The sequence below is a fragment of the Coenobita brevimanus genome, chromosome 113 (assembly GCF_032717465.1).
Source record: "Coenobita brevimanus isolate Jiangsu-jjx chromosome 113, ASM3271746v2, whole genome shotgun sequence".
Classification (NCBI taxonomy): Eukaryota; Metazoa; Arthropoda; class Malacostraca; order Decapoda; family Coenobitidae; genus Coenobita; species Coenobita brevimanus.
In genome coordinates this window covers 20,890,912-20,906,734 of record NC_137066.1, presented here as the reverse complement: position 1 = coordinate 20,906,734, position 15,823 = coordinate 20,890,912, and the positions used below count along the sequence as shown (strand labels likewise).

The window sequence follows — 15,823 nt, the reverse complement described above, 5'->3', positions numbered from 1 at the left end:
CCACCGCACCACCACCCCAGGAGGACACAACGGTGGGGTTAGTGACCCCGATCAAGAGGGTCACCAGGACACTACGGTCATTAGCCCCTGTTCCCCGCAACTGCCCCAACACCAGGTGACCAGGGAAAGGCAATTACCTTGCGGGCGGGACAACCGTTGTCAGAAAAGGGGTGGGACTGAACTAGCTTCAGTCCCAGGTAACACCGTATTGACGGCAATTGTTACACCCTCTAGGGCAGGAGGCCCAAGACTACGGCCTAATAAAGTGTACAAGGGTAAGGCGACCCAAGGCTCCGGCCTTAGTACACCCCGGAGAGAGAGTTGCCCCAGTGCATCCCTCTCCTGCTGTTCTCCCCTACAGGAGCAACACCGCGCTGACGGTCCCTATACGTGGCGGGGAAGGAGCGGCCTTGTACGCCCTTCAGTTGCTTCTGGTCGGAAGGATCAGCTCCCGGCTACGGCCAGAGTACGTACCAGGGTAAAGAGCCCCTGCTATCGTACGTGTAGCTTTTCCCTACTACGGGAGCAACACCGCGCCGACGGTCCCTATACGTGGCGGGGAAGGAGCGGCCCTGTACGCCCTTCAGTTGCTCCTTGTACGCCGGGTAAGCTCACGGCCACAGCCAACGTACGTACCAGGGTAAGGCGACCCAAGGCTCCGGCCTCAGGACGTACCAGAGAGGACACGGGCTACGTGAGTCCTTCTCCAGCCTCTTCCCCCTGTGGGAGCCCTTCGTCACCACCCGGGAATATAGCCCCTGAGGTGTCGCTAGAGTGGTGGCAAGGCCCGATATCGGACCCACCTCCCACGCCTGGGAGATCCTTGTTCCTGCCCGAGTCCCGACGGAGAAGTTGCCGCAGCCCAGCCCTGTCGGCGCCTCTCCCCCTAGGCGCCTGCAGTCCCAAGACCCCCAGGCCAGACCCACCGGCTCCCGACGAAGGCGATCCCGGCTCCCTCACCCCACGGAGCCAGAGACGACAGGCCCGACTGCTCCAGCTGTTCGGCCCCAGTCCCGAGGGCCACCTCTCAGGTCGCGGCCCCCAGACAGGAGGGCCTCCCTGCACCACACCGACGAGTGTGACCCGGGCAGTGACTCCCCTGCGGGTAATCCCTTGCCCTCTGCAGGCCGGGTCCCCCTAGGGCTCTACCCCCACGCCCTTGTCATGGAGTGAACATTACCCAGGAGATACAGGTAAATAGTGACGCCCCTTGTGCCGAGAACAAATCAGGGGAAATAACAGTGAACAGTAACTAAGTGAAGAACAGTGCGAACCCAGCAACAGTTACCATAAGTCCAAAAGAACTCAGTGCCGGCAGGACAGAGAATGAACATTAGAGTAATTATACGAGCCCCCCCCCCATAAAAGAACTTTCTGTGAACGCATAAGACTAGGGTGCGCTGGCAAATTAAAAGCCTGTGTGTGTGAGTGTCGCCATGACCAGGTGACTGTGTCAAGTGTCGCGATCCGCACCCTGTCTTATTTATAGTAGTATTTCCCCTACAGACTCCCAATCTTGTTTATCCCCTCTGTGGTCAGTTCAGTGCATATCCTGCCTAAAAGTGACACATGGACAATAACATATATAATTCAAGACATCCCTGTATGAGCATTGTAGTGTGTACTGAGTGTAACTATATTTTGTGTTGCTGAATATTAACTCTGTGTCTCTGTTCCCCTGTATCTCAAATATCACTCTGTGTTGTATTGTAACGGTTAGAATTAAGGTAATAGATGTGTTAAGGTACACTGCCTGGTTTTTATGTCCTGTTCCTCTGTGGGTGCTTTACTTCCAGTCCGGAAAGAGGACCCCGCTTCGGTCGCTAGTGTTTTTAGGACGAGAAGTCGCCTTAGAAACACCAGCATAACACTAACCCGTACTAACACATACTAACCCGTACTAACACATACTAACACGTACTAACACTTCTAACCTAATCCAAACTCAGTCTAACCTAACTTCATCATACTTAACACACACACACACACACTAATAATAATAATAATAATAATAATAATAATAATAATAATAATGACAATAATGATAATAGTAATAATAATAATAATAATGACAATAATGATAATAGTAATAATAATAATGACAATAATGATAATAGTAATAATAATAATAATGATAATAATAATAATAACACAATAATAATAATAATAATAATAATATTACCAGGTACTTCATTCGAGTCAGTGGACGCTATGATCTGGACGTAACTCTAGTAGTGGGCGTGGTAAAAGAACACGCCCAAGAGTATCTGAAGAGACGAAGAAACGCGGCCACTAAATCTCCCAGCACCCTACGGTCAGATGGATTCAGACTCCCAGAGGACGCCGTGACAATCATGGAGAAGCAGCTGATGATGGGCGGGCAACACAGATCCCGCTTGGTGGCCACATCAAAGCCATCCAGTCTTATTTCAAAATCCAATCCCTCCCCGACTTCAAAATCACCCGCGCCTTCCTTAAGTTCAAAGTCCAGTCAAACGGCCTCTAAATCAAACGCTAGTGGGTCTAACGCCTCACAGGTCATAGTTAAAGTTAGTATGCCCGATGTTAAGATAGTGGAAGAAGGGCATGGTCTCCCGGCGGTAAAGGGAGGGGCGAAAAGAGGCGATTTGATTGTAGATTACGATGCTAAAGGGAATCCAACTCTAAGCATTGTTGTGAGGGATCTAGGAGACATCCCGGCCCTTCTACTAGGACGCATAACTCATGGTCTAGATGGTCTGTCTTATCTAGTAGAGACGGATGCTAGAAAGAGTGAGAATTCTGGTTTTAAAGCGAAGTTCTTGTCGACAGTTAGGAGTGAGGAAGATACCATGTATGATGTAACGTTTGGAATGGATCTGTAATGCTCCTTGGACGGCTGACTTATCTAGATGGCCAGTGCTATCTAGTACAAACGGATACTAGAAGGCATAAGAATACTAGTTCTAGGGCATTATTTATTTTCAGTTAGCAGTGAAATATGGAAAATACGAGTAAATCGCAAAATCAAAGATACATCGCTCCAAAGTAGCATTCGAAATATAATAAAAGTCTTTGATCCCATTGTTTAAATTTGTGTTTTCTTTAGATTTTATTGTTCTTTGATGAATTTGCCAGGACTACAGAAATTTCTGTATTTCTACAGTTTTTTGGAAGGATCTACAGAAATACAGAATTTTGTGCTTAATCTACAGATATTTTGATATATTACAGAAATTCTCAAGAAATTTTACAAGCAATATGGAAAGGAATTCAATTTACAAATACCATAGAGAAATTTAGCAGTGGGCAAGAGGACAGTCCTGAAAGAAAGCATATTGTATACAGTAGTTAACCCTTGAAACGTAAAGTTTTCTATGAAATATTGTATTTTCTTTAACTTCAAATTATGTCGCTTAAGCTATATTAGACTAGTACTTGCAGTATAACAATTAATATACTTATAAACTGCTTAATCTGTGAACTAATACGAAAATTTCAATATTAAATATATACATTTTTCTACTTTCGACTGCGCCGGTGTACTGCCATTTTTGTTTACATTCTGAGGGAGGCAGAAGCAGGTATGGCAGAGTTAGTTTTGGGAGTTTGGACATGTTTGGAATATATTAGTGGTGTTAGCGACTGTTCCTACGGTTATCTAATATATCAAGGGTATAGTTATTTGCCCTAGAAAGTTATGAGCAAAAGGAAAAGTGAAAAAGGGGCTCGCTCTCTTAGCCCTTGTTTTCAGTATAAGTTTTCGTGTCTAACTTGACCCATAGTAACTGTGTGTTAACCCGCATTTTATGAATTTCTATCTATCTATCTATCTTATGAATTTGAAATATGAAAATTCATACCATATTCTTAATTTAATAAAACTGTTAACCTTAGATTATTCTTATGGAATTAATCATATATATTTTTTCTTTTAATTAAAGGCACATATAACTTCTAAGACATATTTGCATACCTTTTGTCAATATATGCGTGAAATTGTGATCTACATAATCTTTTTCAAATCTCAAGAAATATTATGGATGATTCTACAAATATTTTAGGGCAAGCACATGGCAACACATGACACTTAAGGAACTATTATTTTCTGTTGATTTGTACCTTTTTTATGTACCATGAACCAATATGGGGTGGAGAGGTATATGAGAGAGGGGGTGTGAGTTGGGAGCAGGGGAGTGAAATGGCGGGGGACAGGGCGACTTGGAGGCGATTTGTTTGTGGCCACCCCAAATGGGATTGAGGCGTCTGGCAATAGATAGATAGATAGAACCAATATGTAAGGATTATTTTATCTTTGAATTGTCTTTGTTTTGATTCCGCTGGTGCCGAGTTGTTTTCAAGCATTTAAAGATTAATTTCCTGTAATTTCGCTGTGTTTTGATGCCATACGTTGTGTTGTAAGTATGTAATATTTTCTTTGTGATTTTTTCTTCTTATACGTTGTTTTGTAAATATTCTGTATTATATTGTATTTGTATTGTACTGTTACTTGAGGCTGTTGTTGTCTGAGAAGCTATTTTTTTCTTTATTCTCTCCCTCTCCCTCTCTCTCTCTCTCTCTCTCTCTCTCTCTCTCTCTCTCTCTCATGGCAATCGTATGTATAAGGACTCGAATTAGTAGGTAATATAAAGTACTGTACATAAATGTGGATGTTTACGCCTGTGAGGTGGAGTCAGGATTCCAGGGGCTTGACTGGTGAGTGAATGAGTGTGTGGCCCAGATAATTTTTTATATTTTTCTTAGTTCTGCTTGTGTTTTTGTTGTTTTTCTCGACCTTACCACCCCAAAATTGTGTGGATGATGATGATGATCATGATGTTGTACCCTTGAAAGCACTGGGCTCAGGTAATAAGGAATTGTCTTACCTGTTGTTTTTTCCTTTATGTTTGCTACTATTCCCAGATGCCCAGATTGTGCTGTGTTGTTTTTAAATGCTTTGTCTTTAAGTAATAGTGTTTTATTGTTTTGTCCATAAATGTATTGTTTGTAAATGTTTGGCCTTTTGCTTCGGTTGTTTTTAAATATATTGTCTGTATATTCTGTTGTTTTTAAGTGTTTTGTCCTTTGATTCTGTTGTTTTTAAGTGTTTTGTCCTTTGATTCTGTTGTTTTTAAGTTTTGTCCTTTGATTCTGTTGTTTTTAAGTGTTTTGTCCTTTGATTCTGCTGTTTTTAAGTGTTTTGTCCTTTGATTCTGTTGTTTTTAAGTGTTTTGTCCTTTGATTGTTGTTTTTAAGTGTTTTGTCCTTTGATTCTGTTGTTTTTAAGTGTTTTGTCCTTTGATTCTGTTGTTTTTAAGTGTTTTGTCCTTCGATTCTGTTGTTTTTAAGTGTTTTGTCCTTTGATTCTGTTGTTTTTAAGTGTTTTGTCCTTTGATTCTGTTGTTTTTAAGTGTTTTGTCCTTTGATTCTGTTGTTTTTAAGTGTTTTGTCCTTTGATTCTGTTGTTTTTAAGTGTTTTGTCCTTTGATTCTGTTGTTTTTAAGTGTTTTGTCCTTTGATTCTGTTGTTTTTAAGTGTTTTGTCCTTTGATTCTGTTGTTTTTAAGTGTTTTGTCCTTTGATTCTGTTGTTTTTAAGTGTTTTGTCCTTTGATTCTGTTGTTTTTAAGTGTTTTGTCCTTCGATTGTTGTTTTTAAGTGTTTTGTCCTTCGATTCTGTTGTTTTTAAGTGTTTTGTCCTTTGATTCTGTTGTTTTTAAGTGTTTTGTCCTTTGATTCTGTTGTTTTTAAGTGTTTTGTCCTTTGATTCTGTTGTTTTTAAGTGTTTTGTCCTTTGATTCTGTTGTTTTTAAGTGTTTTGTCCTTTGATTCTGTTGTTTTTAAGTGTTTTGTCCTTTGATTCTGTTGTCTTTAAGTGTTTTGTCCTTTGATTCTGTTGTTTTTAAGTGTTTTGTCCTTTGATTCTGTTGTTTTTAAGTGTTTTGTCCTTTGATTGTTGTTTTTAAGTGTTTTGTCCTTCGATTCTGTTGTTTTTAAGTGTTTTGTCCTTTGATTCTGTTGTTTTTAAGTGTTTTGTCTCTTGATTCTGTTGTTTTTAAGTGTTTTGTCCTTTGATTCTGTTGTTTTTAAGTGTTTTGTCCTTTGATTCTGTTGTTTTTAAGTGTTTTGTCCTTTGATTCTGTTGTTTTTAAGTGTTTTGTCCTTTGATTCTGTTGTTTTTAAGTGTTTTGTCATTTGATTGTTGTTTTTAAGTGTTTTGTCCTTCGATTCTGTTGTTTTTAAGTGTTTTGTCCTTTGATTCTGTTGTTTTTAAGTGTTTTGTCCTTTGATTCTGTTGTTTTTAAGTGTTTTGTCCTTTGATTCTGTTGTTTTTAAGTGTTTTGCCCTTTGATTCTGTTGTTTTTAAGTGTTTTGTCCTTTGATTCTGTTGTTTTTAAGTGTTTTGTCCTTTGATTCTGTTGTTTTTAAGTGTTTTGTCCTTTGATTCTGTTGTTTTTAAGTGTTTTGTCCTTTGATTCTGTTGTTTTTAAGTGTTTTGTTCTTTGATTCTGTTGTTTTTAAGTGTTTTGTCCTTCGATTCTGTTGTTTTTAAGTGTTTTGTCCTTCGATTCTGCTGTTTTTAAGTGTTTTGTCCTTTGATTCTGTTGTTTTTAAGTGTTTTGTCCTTTGATTCTGTTGTTTTTAAGTGTTTTGTCCTTTGATTCTGTTGTTTTTAAGTGTTTTGTCTTTCGATTCTGTTGTTTTTAAGTGTTTTGTCCTTTGATTCTGTTGTTTTTAAGTGTTTTGTCCTTTGATTCTGTTGTTTTTAAGTGTTTTGTCCTTCGATTCTGTTGTTTTTAAGTGTTTTGTCCTTTGATTTTGTTGTTTTTAAGTGTTTTGTCCTTTGATTCTGTTGTTTTTAAGTGTTTTGTCCTTTGATTCTGTTGTTTTTAAGTGTTTTGTCCTTCGATTCTGTTGTTTTTAAGTGTTTTGTCCTTCGATTCTGTTGTTTTTAAGTGTTTTGTCCTTTGATTCTGTTGTTTTTAAGTGTTTTGTCCTTTGATATTATTGTTTTTAAGTGTTTTGTCCTTTGATATTGTTTTTAAGTGTTTTGTCCTTTGATTCTGTTGTTTTTAAGTGTTTTGTCCTTTGATTCTGTTGTTTTTAAGTGTTTTGTCCTTTGATTGTTGTTTTTAAGTGTTTTGTCCTTTGATTGTTGTTTTTAAGTGTTTTGTCCTTTGATTGTTGTTTTTAAGTGTTTTGTCCTTCGATTCTGTTGTTTTTAAGTGTTTTGTCCTTCGATTCTGTTGTTTTTAAGTGTTTTGTCCTTTGATTCTGTTGTTTTTAAGTGTTTTGTCCTTTGATTTTGTTGTTTTTAAGTGTTTTATCCTTCGATTCTGTTGTTTTTAAGTGTTTTGTCCTTTGATTCTGCTGTTTTTAAGTGTTTTGTCCTTCGATTCTGTTGTTTTTAAGTGTTTTGTCCTTCGATTCTGTTGTTTTTAAGTGTTTTGTCCTTCGATTCTGTTGTTTTTAAGTGTTTTGTCCTTCGATTCTGTTGTTTTTAAGTGTTTTGTCCTTCGATTCTGTTGTTTTTAAGTGTTTTGTCCTTCGATTCTGTTGTTTTTAAGTGTTTTGTCCTTCGATTCTGTTGTTTTTAAGTGTTTTGTCCTTTGATTGTTGTTTTTAAGTGTTTTGTCCTTTGATTCTGTTGTTTTTAAGTGTTTTGTCCTTTGATTCTGTTGTTTTTAAGTGTTTTGTCCTTTGATTCTGTTGTTTTTAAGTGTTTTGTCCTTTGATTCTGTTGTTTTTAAGTGTTTTGTCCTTTGATTCTGCTGTTTTTAAGTGTTTTGTCCTTTGATTTTTAAGTGTTTTGTCCTTCGATTCTGCTGTTTTTAAGTGTTTTGTCCTTCGATTCTGCTGTTTTTAAGTGTTTTGTCCTTCGATTCTGTTGTTTTTAAGTGTTTTGTCCTTCGATTCTGTTGTTTTTAAGTGTTTTGTCCTTTGATTCTGTTGTTTTTAAGTGTTTTGTCCTTTGATTCTGCTGTTTTTAAGTGTTTTGTCCTTTGATTTTTAAGTGTTTTGTCCTTCGATTCTGTTGTTTTTAAGTGTTTTGTCCTTTGATTCTGTTGTTTTTAAGTGTTTTGTCCTTTGATTCTGTTGTTTTTAAGTGTTTTGTCCTTCGATTCTGTTGTTTTTAAGTGTTTTGTCCTTTGATTCTGCTGTTTTTAAGTGTTTTGTCCTTTGATTCTGTTGTTTTTAAGTGTTTTGTCCTTTGATTCTGTGTTTTTAAGTGTTTTGTCCTTCGACTCTGTTGTTTTTAAGTGTTTTGTCCTTTGATTCTGTGTTTTTAAGTGTTTTGTCCTTTGATTCTGTGTTTTTAAGTGTTTTGTCCTTCGATTCTGTTGTTTTTAAGTGTTTTGTCCTTTGATTCTGTGTTTTTAAGTGTTTTGTCCTTTGATATTATTGTTTTTAAATGTTTTATCCTTTGATTCTGTTGTTTTTAAGTGTTTTTTCCTTCGTTTCTGTTGTTTTTAACCCTTACACCGCGGGCATGTTTACCAATGTTTTGCGTGTCCCGCGGGGTTATTCGGGCTCCGACATACTCTCAAAAAATATTTGCCAAAAATCAGTTATTAGTCCTAGAATATTAAAATTACATATGCTTATGGCACATACCTTCAGCTTCCTCCTGGAATGTTTGTTGAGCCTTCGTCGATTACCGTAGGACTTGTGGAGACCTCTGAAGTTGGGTAACGAAGTCTCCACTTTACACTTCCCGACAACCCATAATATGATTACCACAGCCAGATATTAACACTATAAACACTACTCTATGATTATCAAGTAGTTTGGGATCCATACTCCAAAAAAAAAAAAACACTATGAAAGCAATGAAAATTACGAGCGCGTATGACCTTCCCACTTGCGCCAGTTCGCTCTTGGTACTCTGTCATTTATTATTCATAAAACCCCTCACACTTTATATTTCTATTACTATATAACACTTATATATATCTGGTGTTTTTATCCATAAGTTTCCTTCAGTCGTATTAGTTTATTGTCACTGAAGTCATTCAATTTTTCATTCAGTATAATACGTAGAGAGCCACGGATTCACTTTCACTGTTATAACATCAAGTATTTGTACTCATATTCTTATATTACTAATTACTTACATTACTATTTACATTTTCTATTGTATTTTCAATATTTACCCTTCTATTTTACTTACACTATGTTATTCACTGTCACTTTCAGTAAGATAAAATTATAATACACTGTTCAATCATATGTACTGAACATCCATTGCTTTCACTTGCTATTTACACATTATTTACACATTATTTACACATTATTCGGAGGACAAGGAACTAAATGCCACGGCTTATCTGAGAAGGCAAGGGTTGACAGTGACAGGGAAGATGACAGCTGCTAACTTACATGCTAATATATTATTGGTAGAAAATCTCGGCAATACATAAAGAAATAGGTAGTTCCAGGTGAATGTAAATGTCACTTAGGCTTCTCCCTTCCTTTCTATGTTTTTATTACAGACATAGATTACAAGGCATAATTCAAAGGGGAAATTACCGTGGTAATGTAGCGAATGAATGCATGTGAGGTGTTGTCAGGTGATAATTAGCCAATTCCTGGTGTATACCACTGTCACTTACCTTATTTTTTTTTGGTATATATTATTTTGTATAAGTATAGGGCATAGGGCTTATTTCAATGGATGAAATCTGTGGAAAAATCCGGGGGAGATTTGCTTAGCGCAGCACGGCCTGGGAGGTGAGAGGACAGGGTAATGGAGGGCAGGTAGGGAGGGGAGTCAGGAACGGGGGAAAATTGCTAAAATGTCAACAATGGATGGGAGTACAGATGAGATTTGGAGTGCTGACTAGTGTTGGACATTGGCAGTACTGATAGATGATACAAGCCACCACTTGAAAGCCCGGGATAATTCAAAATAACACGGAATCACAAAAGTGACGCCCCGCGGTATGATCCATTGCTTCCAAGCGTTACGAAAGTGACGCCCCTCGGTTAAGGGGTTAAGTGTTTTGTCCTTTGAATCTATTTTTTAAGTGTTGTTTTTAAGTGTTTTGTCCTTTGAATTGATGGAGTGTGTGGTGAGATGCTGAAGCATGGGGGAGAGATAGTAGTAGAATGGATGTGGAAGATGTGCAGATTGGCCTGGGAGGAAGGTAGAGTCCCGGAGGATTGGAAGTCAGGTATAATTATTCCCTTGTACAAAGGAAAAGGGGAAAAAGAAGTGTGTGGTAATCATAGGGGCATTTGTCTTCTTAGTATAATAGGAAAAGTGTATGGTAGGATACTTATAGACAGAGTTAGAGAAAGAACAGAGAAATTAGTTGGAGAAGAACAGGGAGGCTTTAGGAAGGGAAGAGGTTGTGTAGATCAGATATTCATTCTTAGATCTTTAGTGGAAAAGTTTCTAGAGAAGGGAAAGAAGTTGTATGCAGCTTTCATGGATTTGGAGAAAGCATATGACAGGGTGGATAGACAAGGATTGTGGAAAGTGTTAAGAATATATGGAGTAGATGGGAAGTTGTTGAATGCTGTGAAGAGTATGTATGATGGTGCTAAGGCTGCAGTGCGTGTGGATGGTGAACTAAGTGAATTTTTCTCTTTGAAAGTTGGTTTGAAACAGGGATGTGTCATGTCTCCATGGTTGTTCAATCTGTACATGGATGGGGTAATAAAAGAGGTACAAGGTAGTGTAGTGGATGTTGGAGTGGCCCTGGTGAGAGAGGATAGTGTTTGGAAACTCCCTGTACTGTTGTTTGCAGATGATACTGTGTTGTTGAGTGAAGATGAAGGGGAGCTGCAAGGCTTGGTGGATGAGTTTGAGAGAGTGTGTAAGAAACGGAACCTAAAGGTGAATGTAGGGAAGAGTAAAGTGATGGTCTTTGAGAGAGGTGAAGTCAGTGAATGTATAGCGAGGTTGGATGGTGAGGAATTGGAAAATGTGAGTACGTTTAAGTATTTGGGTAGTGTGATGAGTAAGGATGGAGGTTTGGAGGGTGAAGTGCTTGAAAGGGTACAGCAGGGAAGAAAGGTTGCTGGTTCCTTGAAAGCAGTGATAAGAAACAGGGAAGTGAGCATGGAAGTAAAAGTTACTACATGACAGTATTGTGATACCAACTCTAACGTACGGAAGTGAAGCTTGGACGTTGTTGGAAGGACACAAGTCAAGAGTGAGAGCAGTGGAAATGAGTTATTTAAGAGGAGCTTGTGGAGTCACGTGGAGAGACAGGCTGACGAATGAGGATATAAAGGAGCGTTGTGGTGTTGATGTGGATGTGATAGGAAGCGTTGTGAGGAACACACTGAGGTGGTTTGGCCATGTGGAGAGGATGGAGGGTGAAAGACTGACGAAGAGAGTGTATGTGAGTGAGGTGGAGGGTGGAAGAGGGAGGGGGAGACCGAGGATGAGATGGAGGGATGGGGTGGAGAGGTATATGAGAGAGGGGGGTGTGAGTTGGGAGCAGGGTAGTGAAATGGCGGGGGACAGGGCGACTTGGAGGCGATTTGTTTGTGGCCACCCCAAACGGGATTGAGGTGTCTGGCAATAGATAGATAGTCCTTTGATTCTGTTGTTTTTAAGTGTTTTGTCCTTTGATTCTGTTGTTTTTAAGTGTTTTGTCCTTTGATTCTGTTGTTTTTAAGTGTTTTGTCCTTTGATTGTTGTTTTTAAGTGTTTTGTCCTTTGATTCTGTTGTTTTTAAGTGTTTTGTCCTTTGATTCTGTTGTTTTTAAGTGTTTTGTCCTTTGATTCTGTTGTTTTTAAGTGTTTTGTCCTTTGATTCTGTTGTTTTTAAGTGTTTTGTCCTTTGATTCTGTTGTTTTTAAGTGTTTTGTCCTTTGATTGTTGTTTTTAAGTGTTTTGTCCTTTGATTCTGTTGTTTTTAAATGTTTTGTCCTTTGATTCTGTTGTTTTTAAGTGTTTTGTCCTTTGATTGTTGTTTTTAAGTGTTTTGTCCTTTGTTGTTTTTAAGTGTTTTGTCCTTTGATTCTGTTGTTTTTAAGTGTTTTGTCCTTTGATTCTGTTGTTTTTAAGTGTTTTGTCCTTTGATTCTGCTGTTTTTAAGTGTTTTGTCCTTTGATTCTGTTGTTTTTAAGTGTTTTGTCCTTTGATTCTGTTGTTTTTAAGTGTTTTGTCCTTTGATTCTGTTGTTTTTAAGTGTTTTGTCCTTTGATTCTGTTGTTTTTAAGTGTTTTGTCCTTTGATTCTGTTGTTTTTAAGTGTTTTGTCCTTTGATTCTGTTGTTTTTAAGTGTTTTGTCCTTCGATTCTGTGTTTTTAAGTGTTTTGTCCTTTGATTCTGTTGTTTTTAAGTGTTTTTTTCCCTTCGATTCTGTTGTTTTTAAGTGTTTTGTCCTTTGATTCTGCTGTTTTTAAGTGTTTTGTCTTTTGATTGTTGTTTTTAAGTGTTTTGTCCTTTGATTGTTGTTTTTAAGTTTTGTCCGTCGATTGTTTTTGTTTTGTCCGTCGATTGATTTGTTTTGTCCTTTGCTTCTGTTGTTTTTAAGTGTTTTGTCCTTTGATTATATATTTTTAAAGCATTTTGTCCTTTGATTCCATTGTTTTGTCCTTTGTGTTGTTTTTAAGTGATTTGTCCTTTGATTCCATTGTTTTGTCCATTGAGTCTGTTGTTTTTAAGTGATTTGTCCTTTGATTCCATTGATTTGTTCTGTGTTGTTTTTAAGTGTTTTGTCCTTTGATTCCATTGTTTTGTCCATTGAGTGTGTTGTTTTTAAGTGTCTTGTCCTTTGATTCCATTGTTTTGTCCATTGAGTGTGTTGTTTTTAAGTGTTTTGTCCTTTGATTCCATTGTTTTGTCCATTGAGTGTGTTGTTTTTAAGTGTTTTGTCCTTTGATTCCATTGTTTTGTCCATTGAGTGTGTTGTTTTTAAGTGTCTTGTCCTTTGATTCCATTGTTTTGTCCATTGAGTGTGTTGTTTTTAAGTGTTTTGTCCTTTGATTCCATTGTTTTGTCCATTGAGTGTGTTGTTTTTAAGTGTTTTGTCCTTTGATTCCATTGTTTTGTCCATTGAGTGTGTTGTTTTTAAGTGTTTTGTCCTTTGATTCCATTGTTTTGTCCATTGAGTGTGTTGTTTTTAAGTGTTTTGTCCTTTGATTCCATTGTTTTGTCCATTGAGTGTGTTGTTTTTAAGTGTCTTGTCCTTTGATTCCATTGTTTTGTCCATTGAGTGTGTTGTTTTTAAGTGTTTTGTCCTTTGATTCCATTGTTTTGTCCATTGAGTGTGTTGTTTTTAAGTGTCTTGTCCTTTGATTCCATTGTTTTGTCCTTTGATTCCATTGTTTTGTCCTTTGATTCCATTGTTTTGTCCTTTGATTCCATTGTTTTGTCCATTGAGTCTGTTGTTTTGTCCATTGAGTCTGTTGTTTTGTCCTTTGATTCCATTGTTTTGTCCTTTGATTCCATTGTTTTGTCCTTTGATTCCATTGTTTTGTCCTTTGAGTCCATTGTTTTGTCCTTTGTGTTTTTTTCAGTGTTTGTCTTACGATTGTTGTTTTTGAATATATTGCCCGTATAATCAGCTGTTCCGATGCTCTTGTTTTGAAAGGTGTATACATTTTCTTTACCTTCTATTGTGCTTTAAGTCCCTCCAGTTTTTAAATTCTGGCCATATATTCTGTTGTTTTGAAGTGTGTTGTGTGAATTCTGTTATGCTGTGATGCTTTGAATTGTTTTGTAAGGATTTTAAAATTTTCTGAAGATTTCAATGTTCCTTTGATTTCTTGGATTTTATTTGTCTGTCTGTCTGTCTGTCTGTCTCTGTCTGTCTGTCTGTCTCTCTCTCTCTCTCTCTCTCTCTCTGTGTTGTTTTGAGTTCTTGGATTTTATTTATTTGTCTGTCTCTGTCAGTCTGTCTATCCATCTATCTATCTATCTATTTGTCAGCTGTTTGTCTGTCTGTCTGTCTGTCTGTCTGTCTCTCTTTTCTCAAGATTTCAATGTTGTTTTGATTTCTTGGATTTTATTTATTCTCTCTCTCTCTCTCTCTCTCTCTCTCTCTCTCTTTTCCCAGTGTCATCAAAAATAAACCCAGTGGACTGCAGACTTAAACTTGCTTTCTCCTGCAGTCCACCATCATCCTTTTGGGGAAGAGGCCGAGTGAAGTAGTTGAGGGACGTGTGTATAGCCAGGCAGTAGTAGTAGTTGTTCCCTAGGCAGTCTGGCCGAACAGCCCCGAGGCCCTTAGGAAGGCCATGGCCGAGACCGGGCTTTCCCACAGAGCTCTCAAAGAGTGTATGTTGTGTTGTTGGCGTAGGTGATTGTGTGCAATGCAGTCTTGCATAATGTGCTTAATAGTATGTGGTGCTGTGTTGCATATTGTGTGCAATGCAGTCTTGCATAATGTGCTTAATAGTATGGGGTGCTGTGTTGCATATTGTGTGCAATGCAGTCTTGCATAATGTGCTTAATAGTATGTGGTGCTGTGTTGCATATTGTGTGCAATGCAGTCTTGCATAATGTGCTTAATAGTATGGGGTGCTGTGTTGCATATTGTGTGCAATGCAGTCTTGCATAATGTGCTTAATAGTATGGGGTGCTGTGTTGCATATTGTGTGCAATGCAGTCTTGCATAATGTGCTTAATAGTATGTGGTGCTGTGTTGCATATTGTGTGCAATGCAGTCTTGCATAATGTGCTTAATAGTATGTGGTGCTGTGTTGCATATTGTGTGCAATGCAGTCTTGCATAATGTGCTTAATGGTATGGGTGCTGTGTTGCATCCTGGACAGGCATCAGCGACGGAGTCATCCAGCCTCTTCTGGTAACTCAAGAGGGCTGGATGATGCCCACATCTCAGCCTGGCCAGGTGGACTCTGTCCTCACAAGGGAAATAGGATTCAGAAGGGTGGATGTCAGGAGGCCGTAGATGCAGCCGTGTGTTGTCTTTAAGAACAAGGCCGTAAAAATAATCACAGGCTGCACAGCTACTACACCCACAGACCACCTACTGTACATCAAGAAACCAAAGTCTTCAAAGTCGAGGATCATCTAGACATGAGAGGCACACAAATTCTTGCTGCAGCCTCCACAAACCCACGCCATCCACTACACGATATGGCAGCACATCCACACACACATCAAGGAATATAAACACAATGCCCAGCAGATGATATCATACACAAATACTGTCATCTCTCCCGCTTCAGACCAGCTTCCAGAAGCTAAAATATGATAAATAGCCTTGCTGGTACACACGACGATATATAGGTGGCACCCATAAATTTGAAGCATTGTTACAAACGTTTGGTGCTAGTTTGCGGTGTTAGGAGCGTAATTCTGTATGGTAATGAGGCCTGGCAGTAAAGGCAGAGGATATTCGTAGACTCAGACTAACAGAAATGACATTGATTTGGTGAATGTGTAGTGTGTTCTTGAATGCCAGGCCTGAGGGGGCTAGGTTTACGAAGGAAGAATTGAAAGGAAGGATGGGAGTAGAGAGTACTGTTGTAATGAGGAGAGGTAGATTGAGATGGTTTGGGAGGAAGGATGGGACTGGAGTGTATTGGTGTTGTGATGAGGAGGGGTAGATTGAGATGGTTTGGGAGGAAGGATGGGGCTGGAGTGTATTGGTGGTGTGATGAGGAGGGGTAGATTGAGATGGTTTGGGAGGAAGGATGGGGCTGGAGTGTATTGGTGTTGTGATGAGTAGATCGAGATGGTTTGGGAGGAAGGATGGGACTGGAGTGTATTGGTGCTGTGATGAAGAGAGGTAGATTGAGATGGTTTGGGAGGAAGGATGGGACTGGAGTGTATTGGTGTTGTGATGAGGAGAGGTAGATTGAGATGGTTTGGGAGGAAGGATGGGACTGGAGTGTATTGGTGTTGTGATGAGGAGA

General features: G+C 38.6%; 1 protein-coding gene across 1 annotated transcript in view; it reads left to right on the top strand.

Annotated features, from left to right (window-relative positions):
* The window catches only part of LOC145418307 (uncharacterized), an 8,232-nt gene extending 5,368 nt beyond the window's left edge, over nucleotides 1–2,864 (top strand). The window contains exons 6-7 of the mRNA XM_080286747.1: nucleotides 2,186–2,424; nucleotides 2,524–2,864. Of these exons, the coding sequence (XP_080142873.1) occupies nucleotides 2,186–2,424; nucleotides 2,524–2,864 (580 nt within the window). The remainder of the gene's footprint in view (nucleotides 1–2,185; nucleotides 2,425–2,523) is intronic.
* Nucleotides 2,865–15,823: the final 12,959 nt, after the last annotated feature.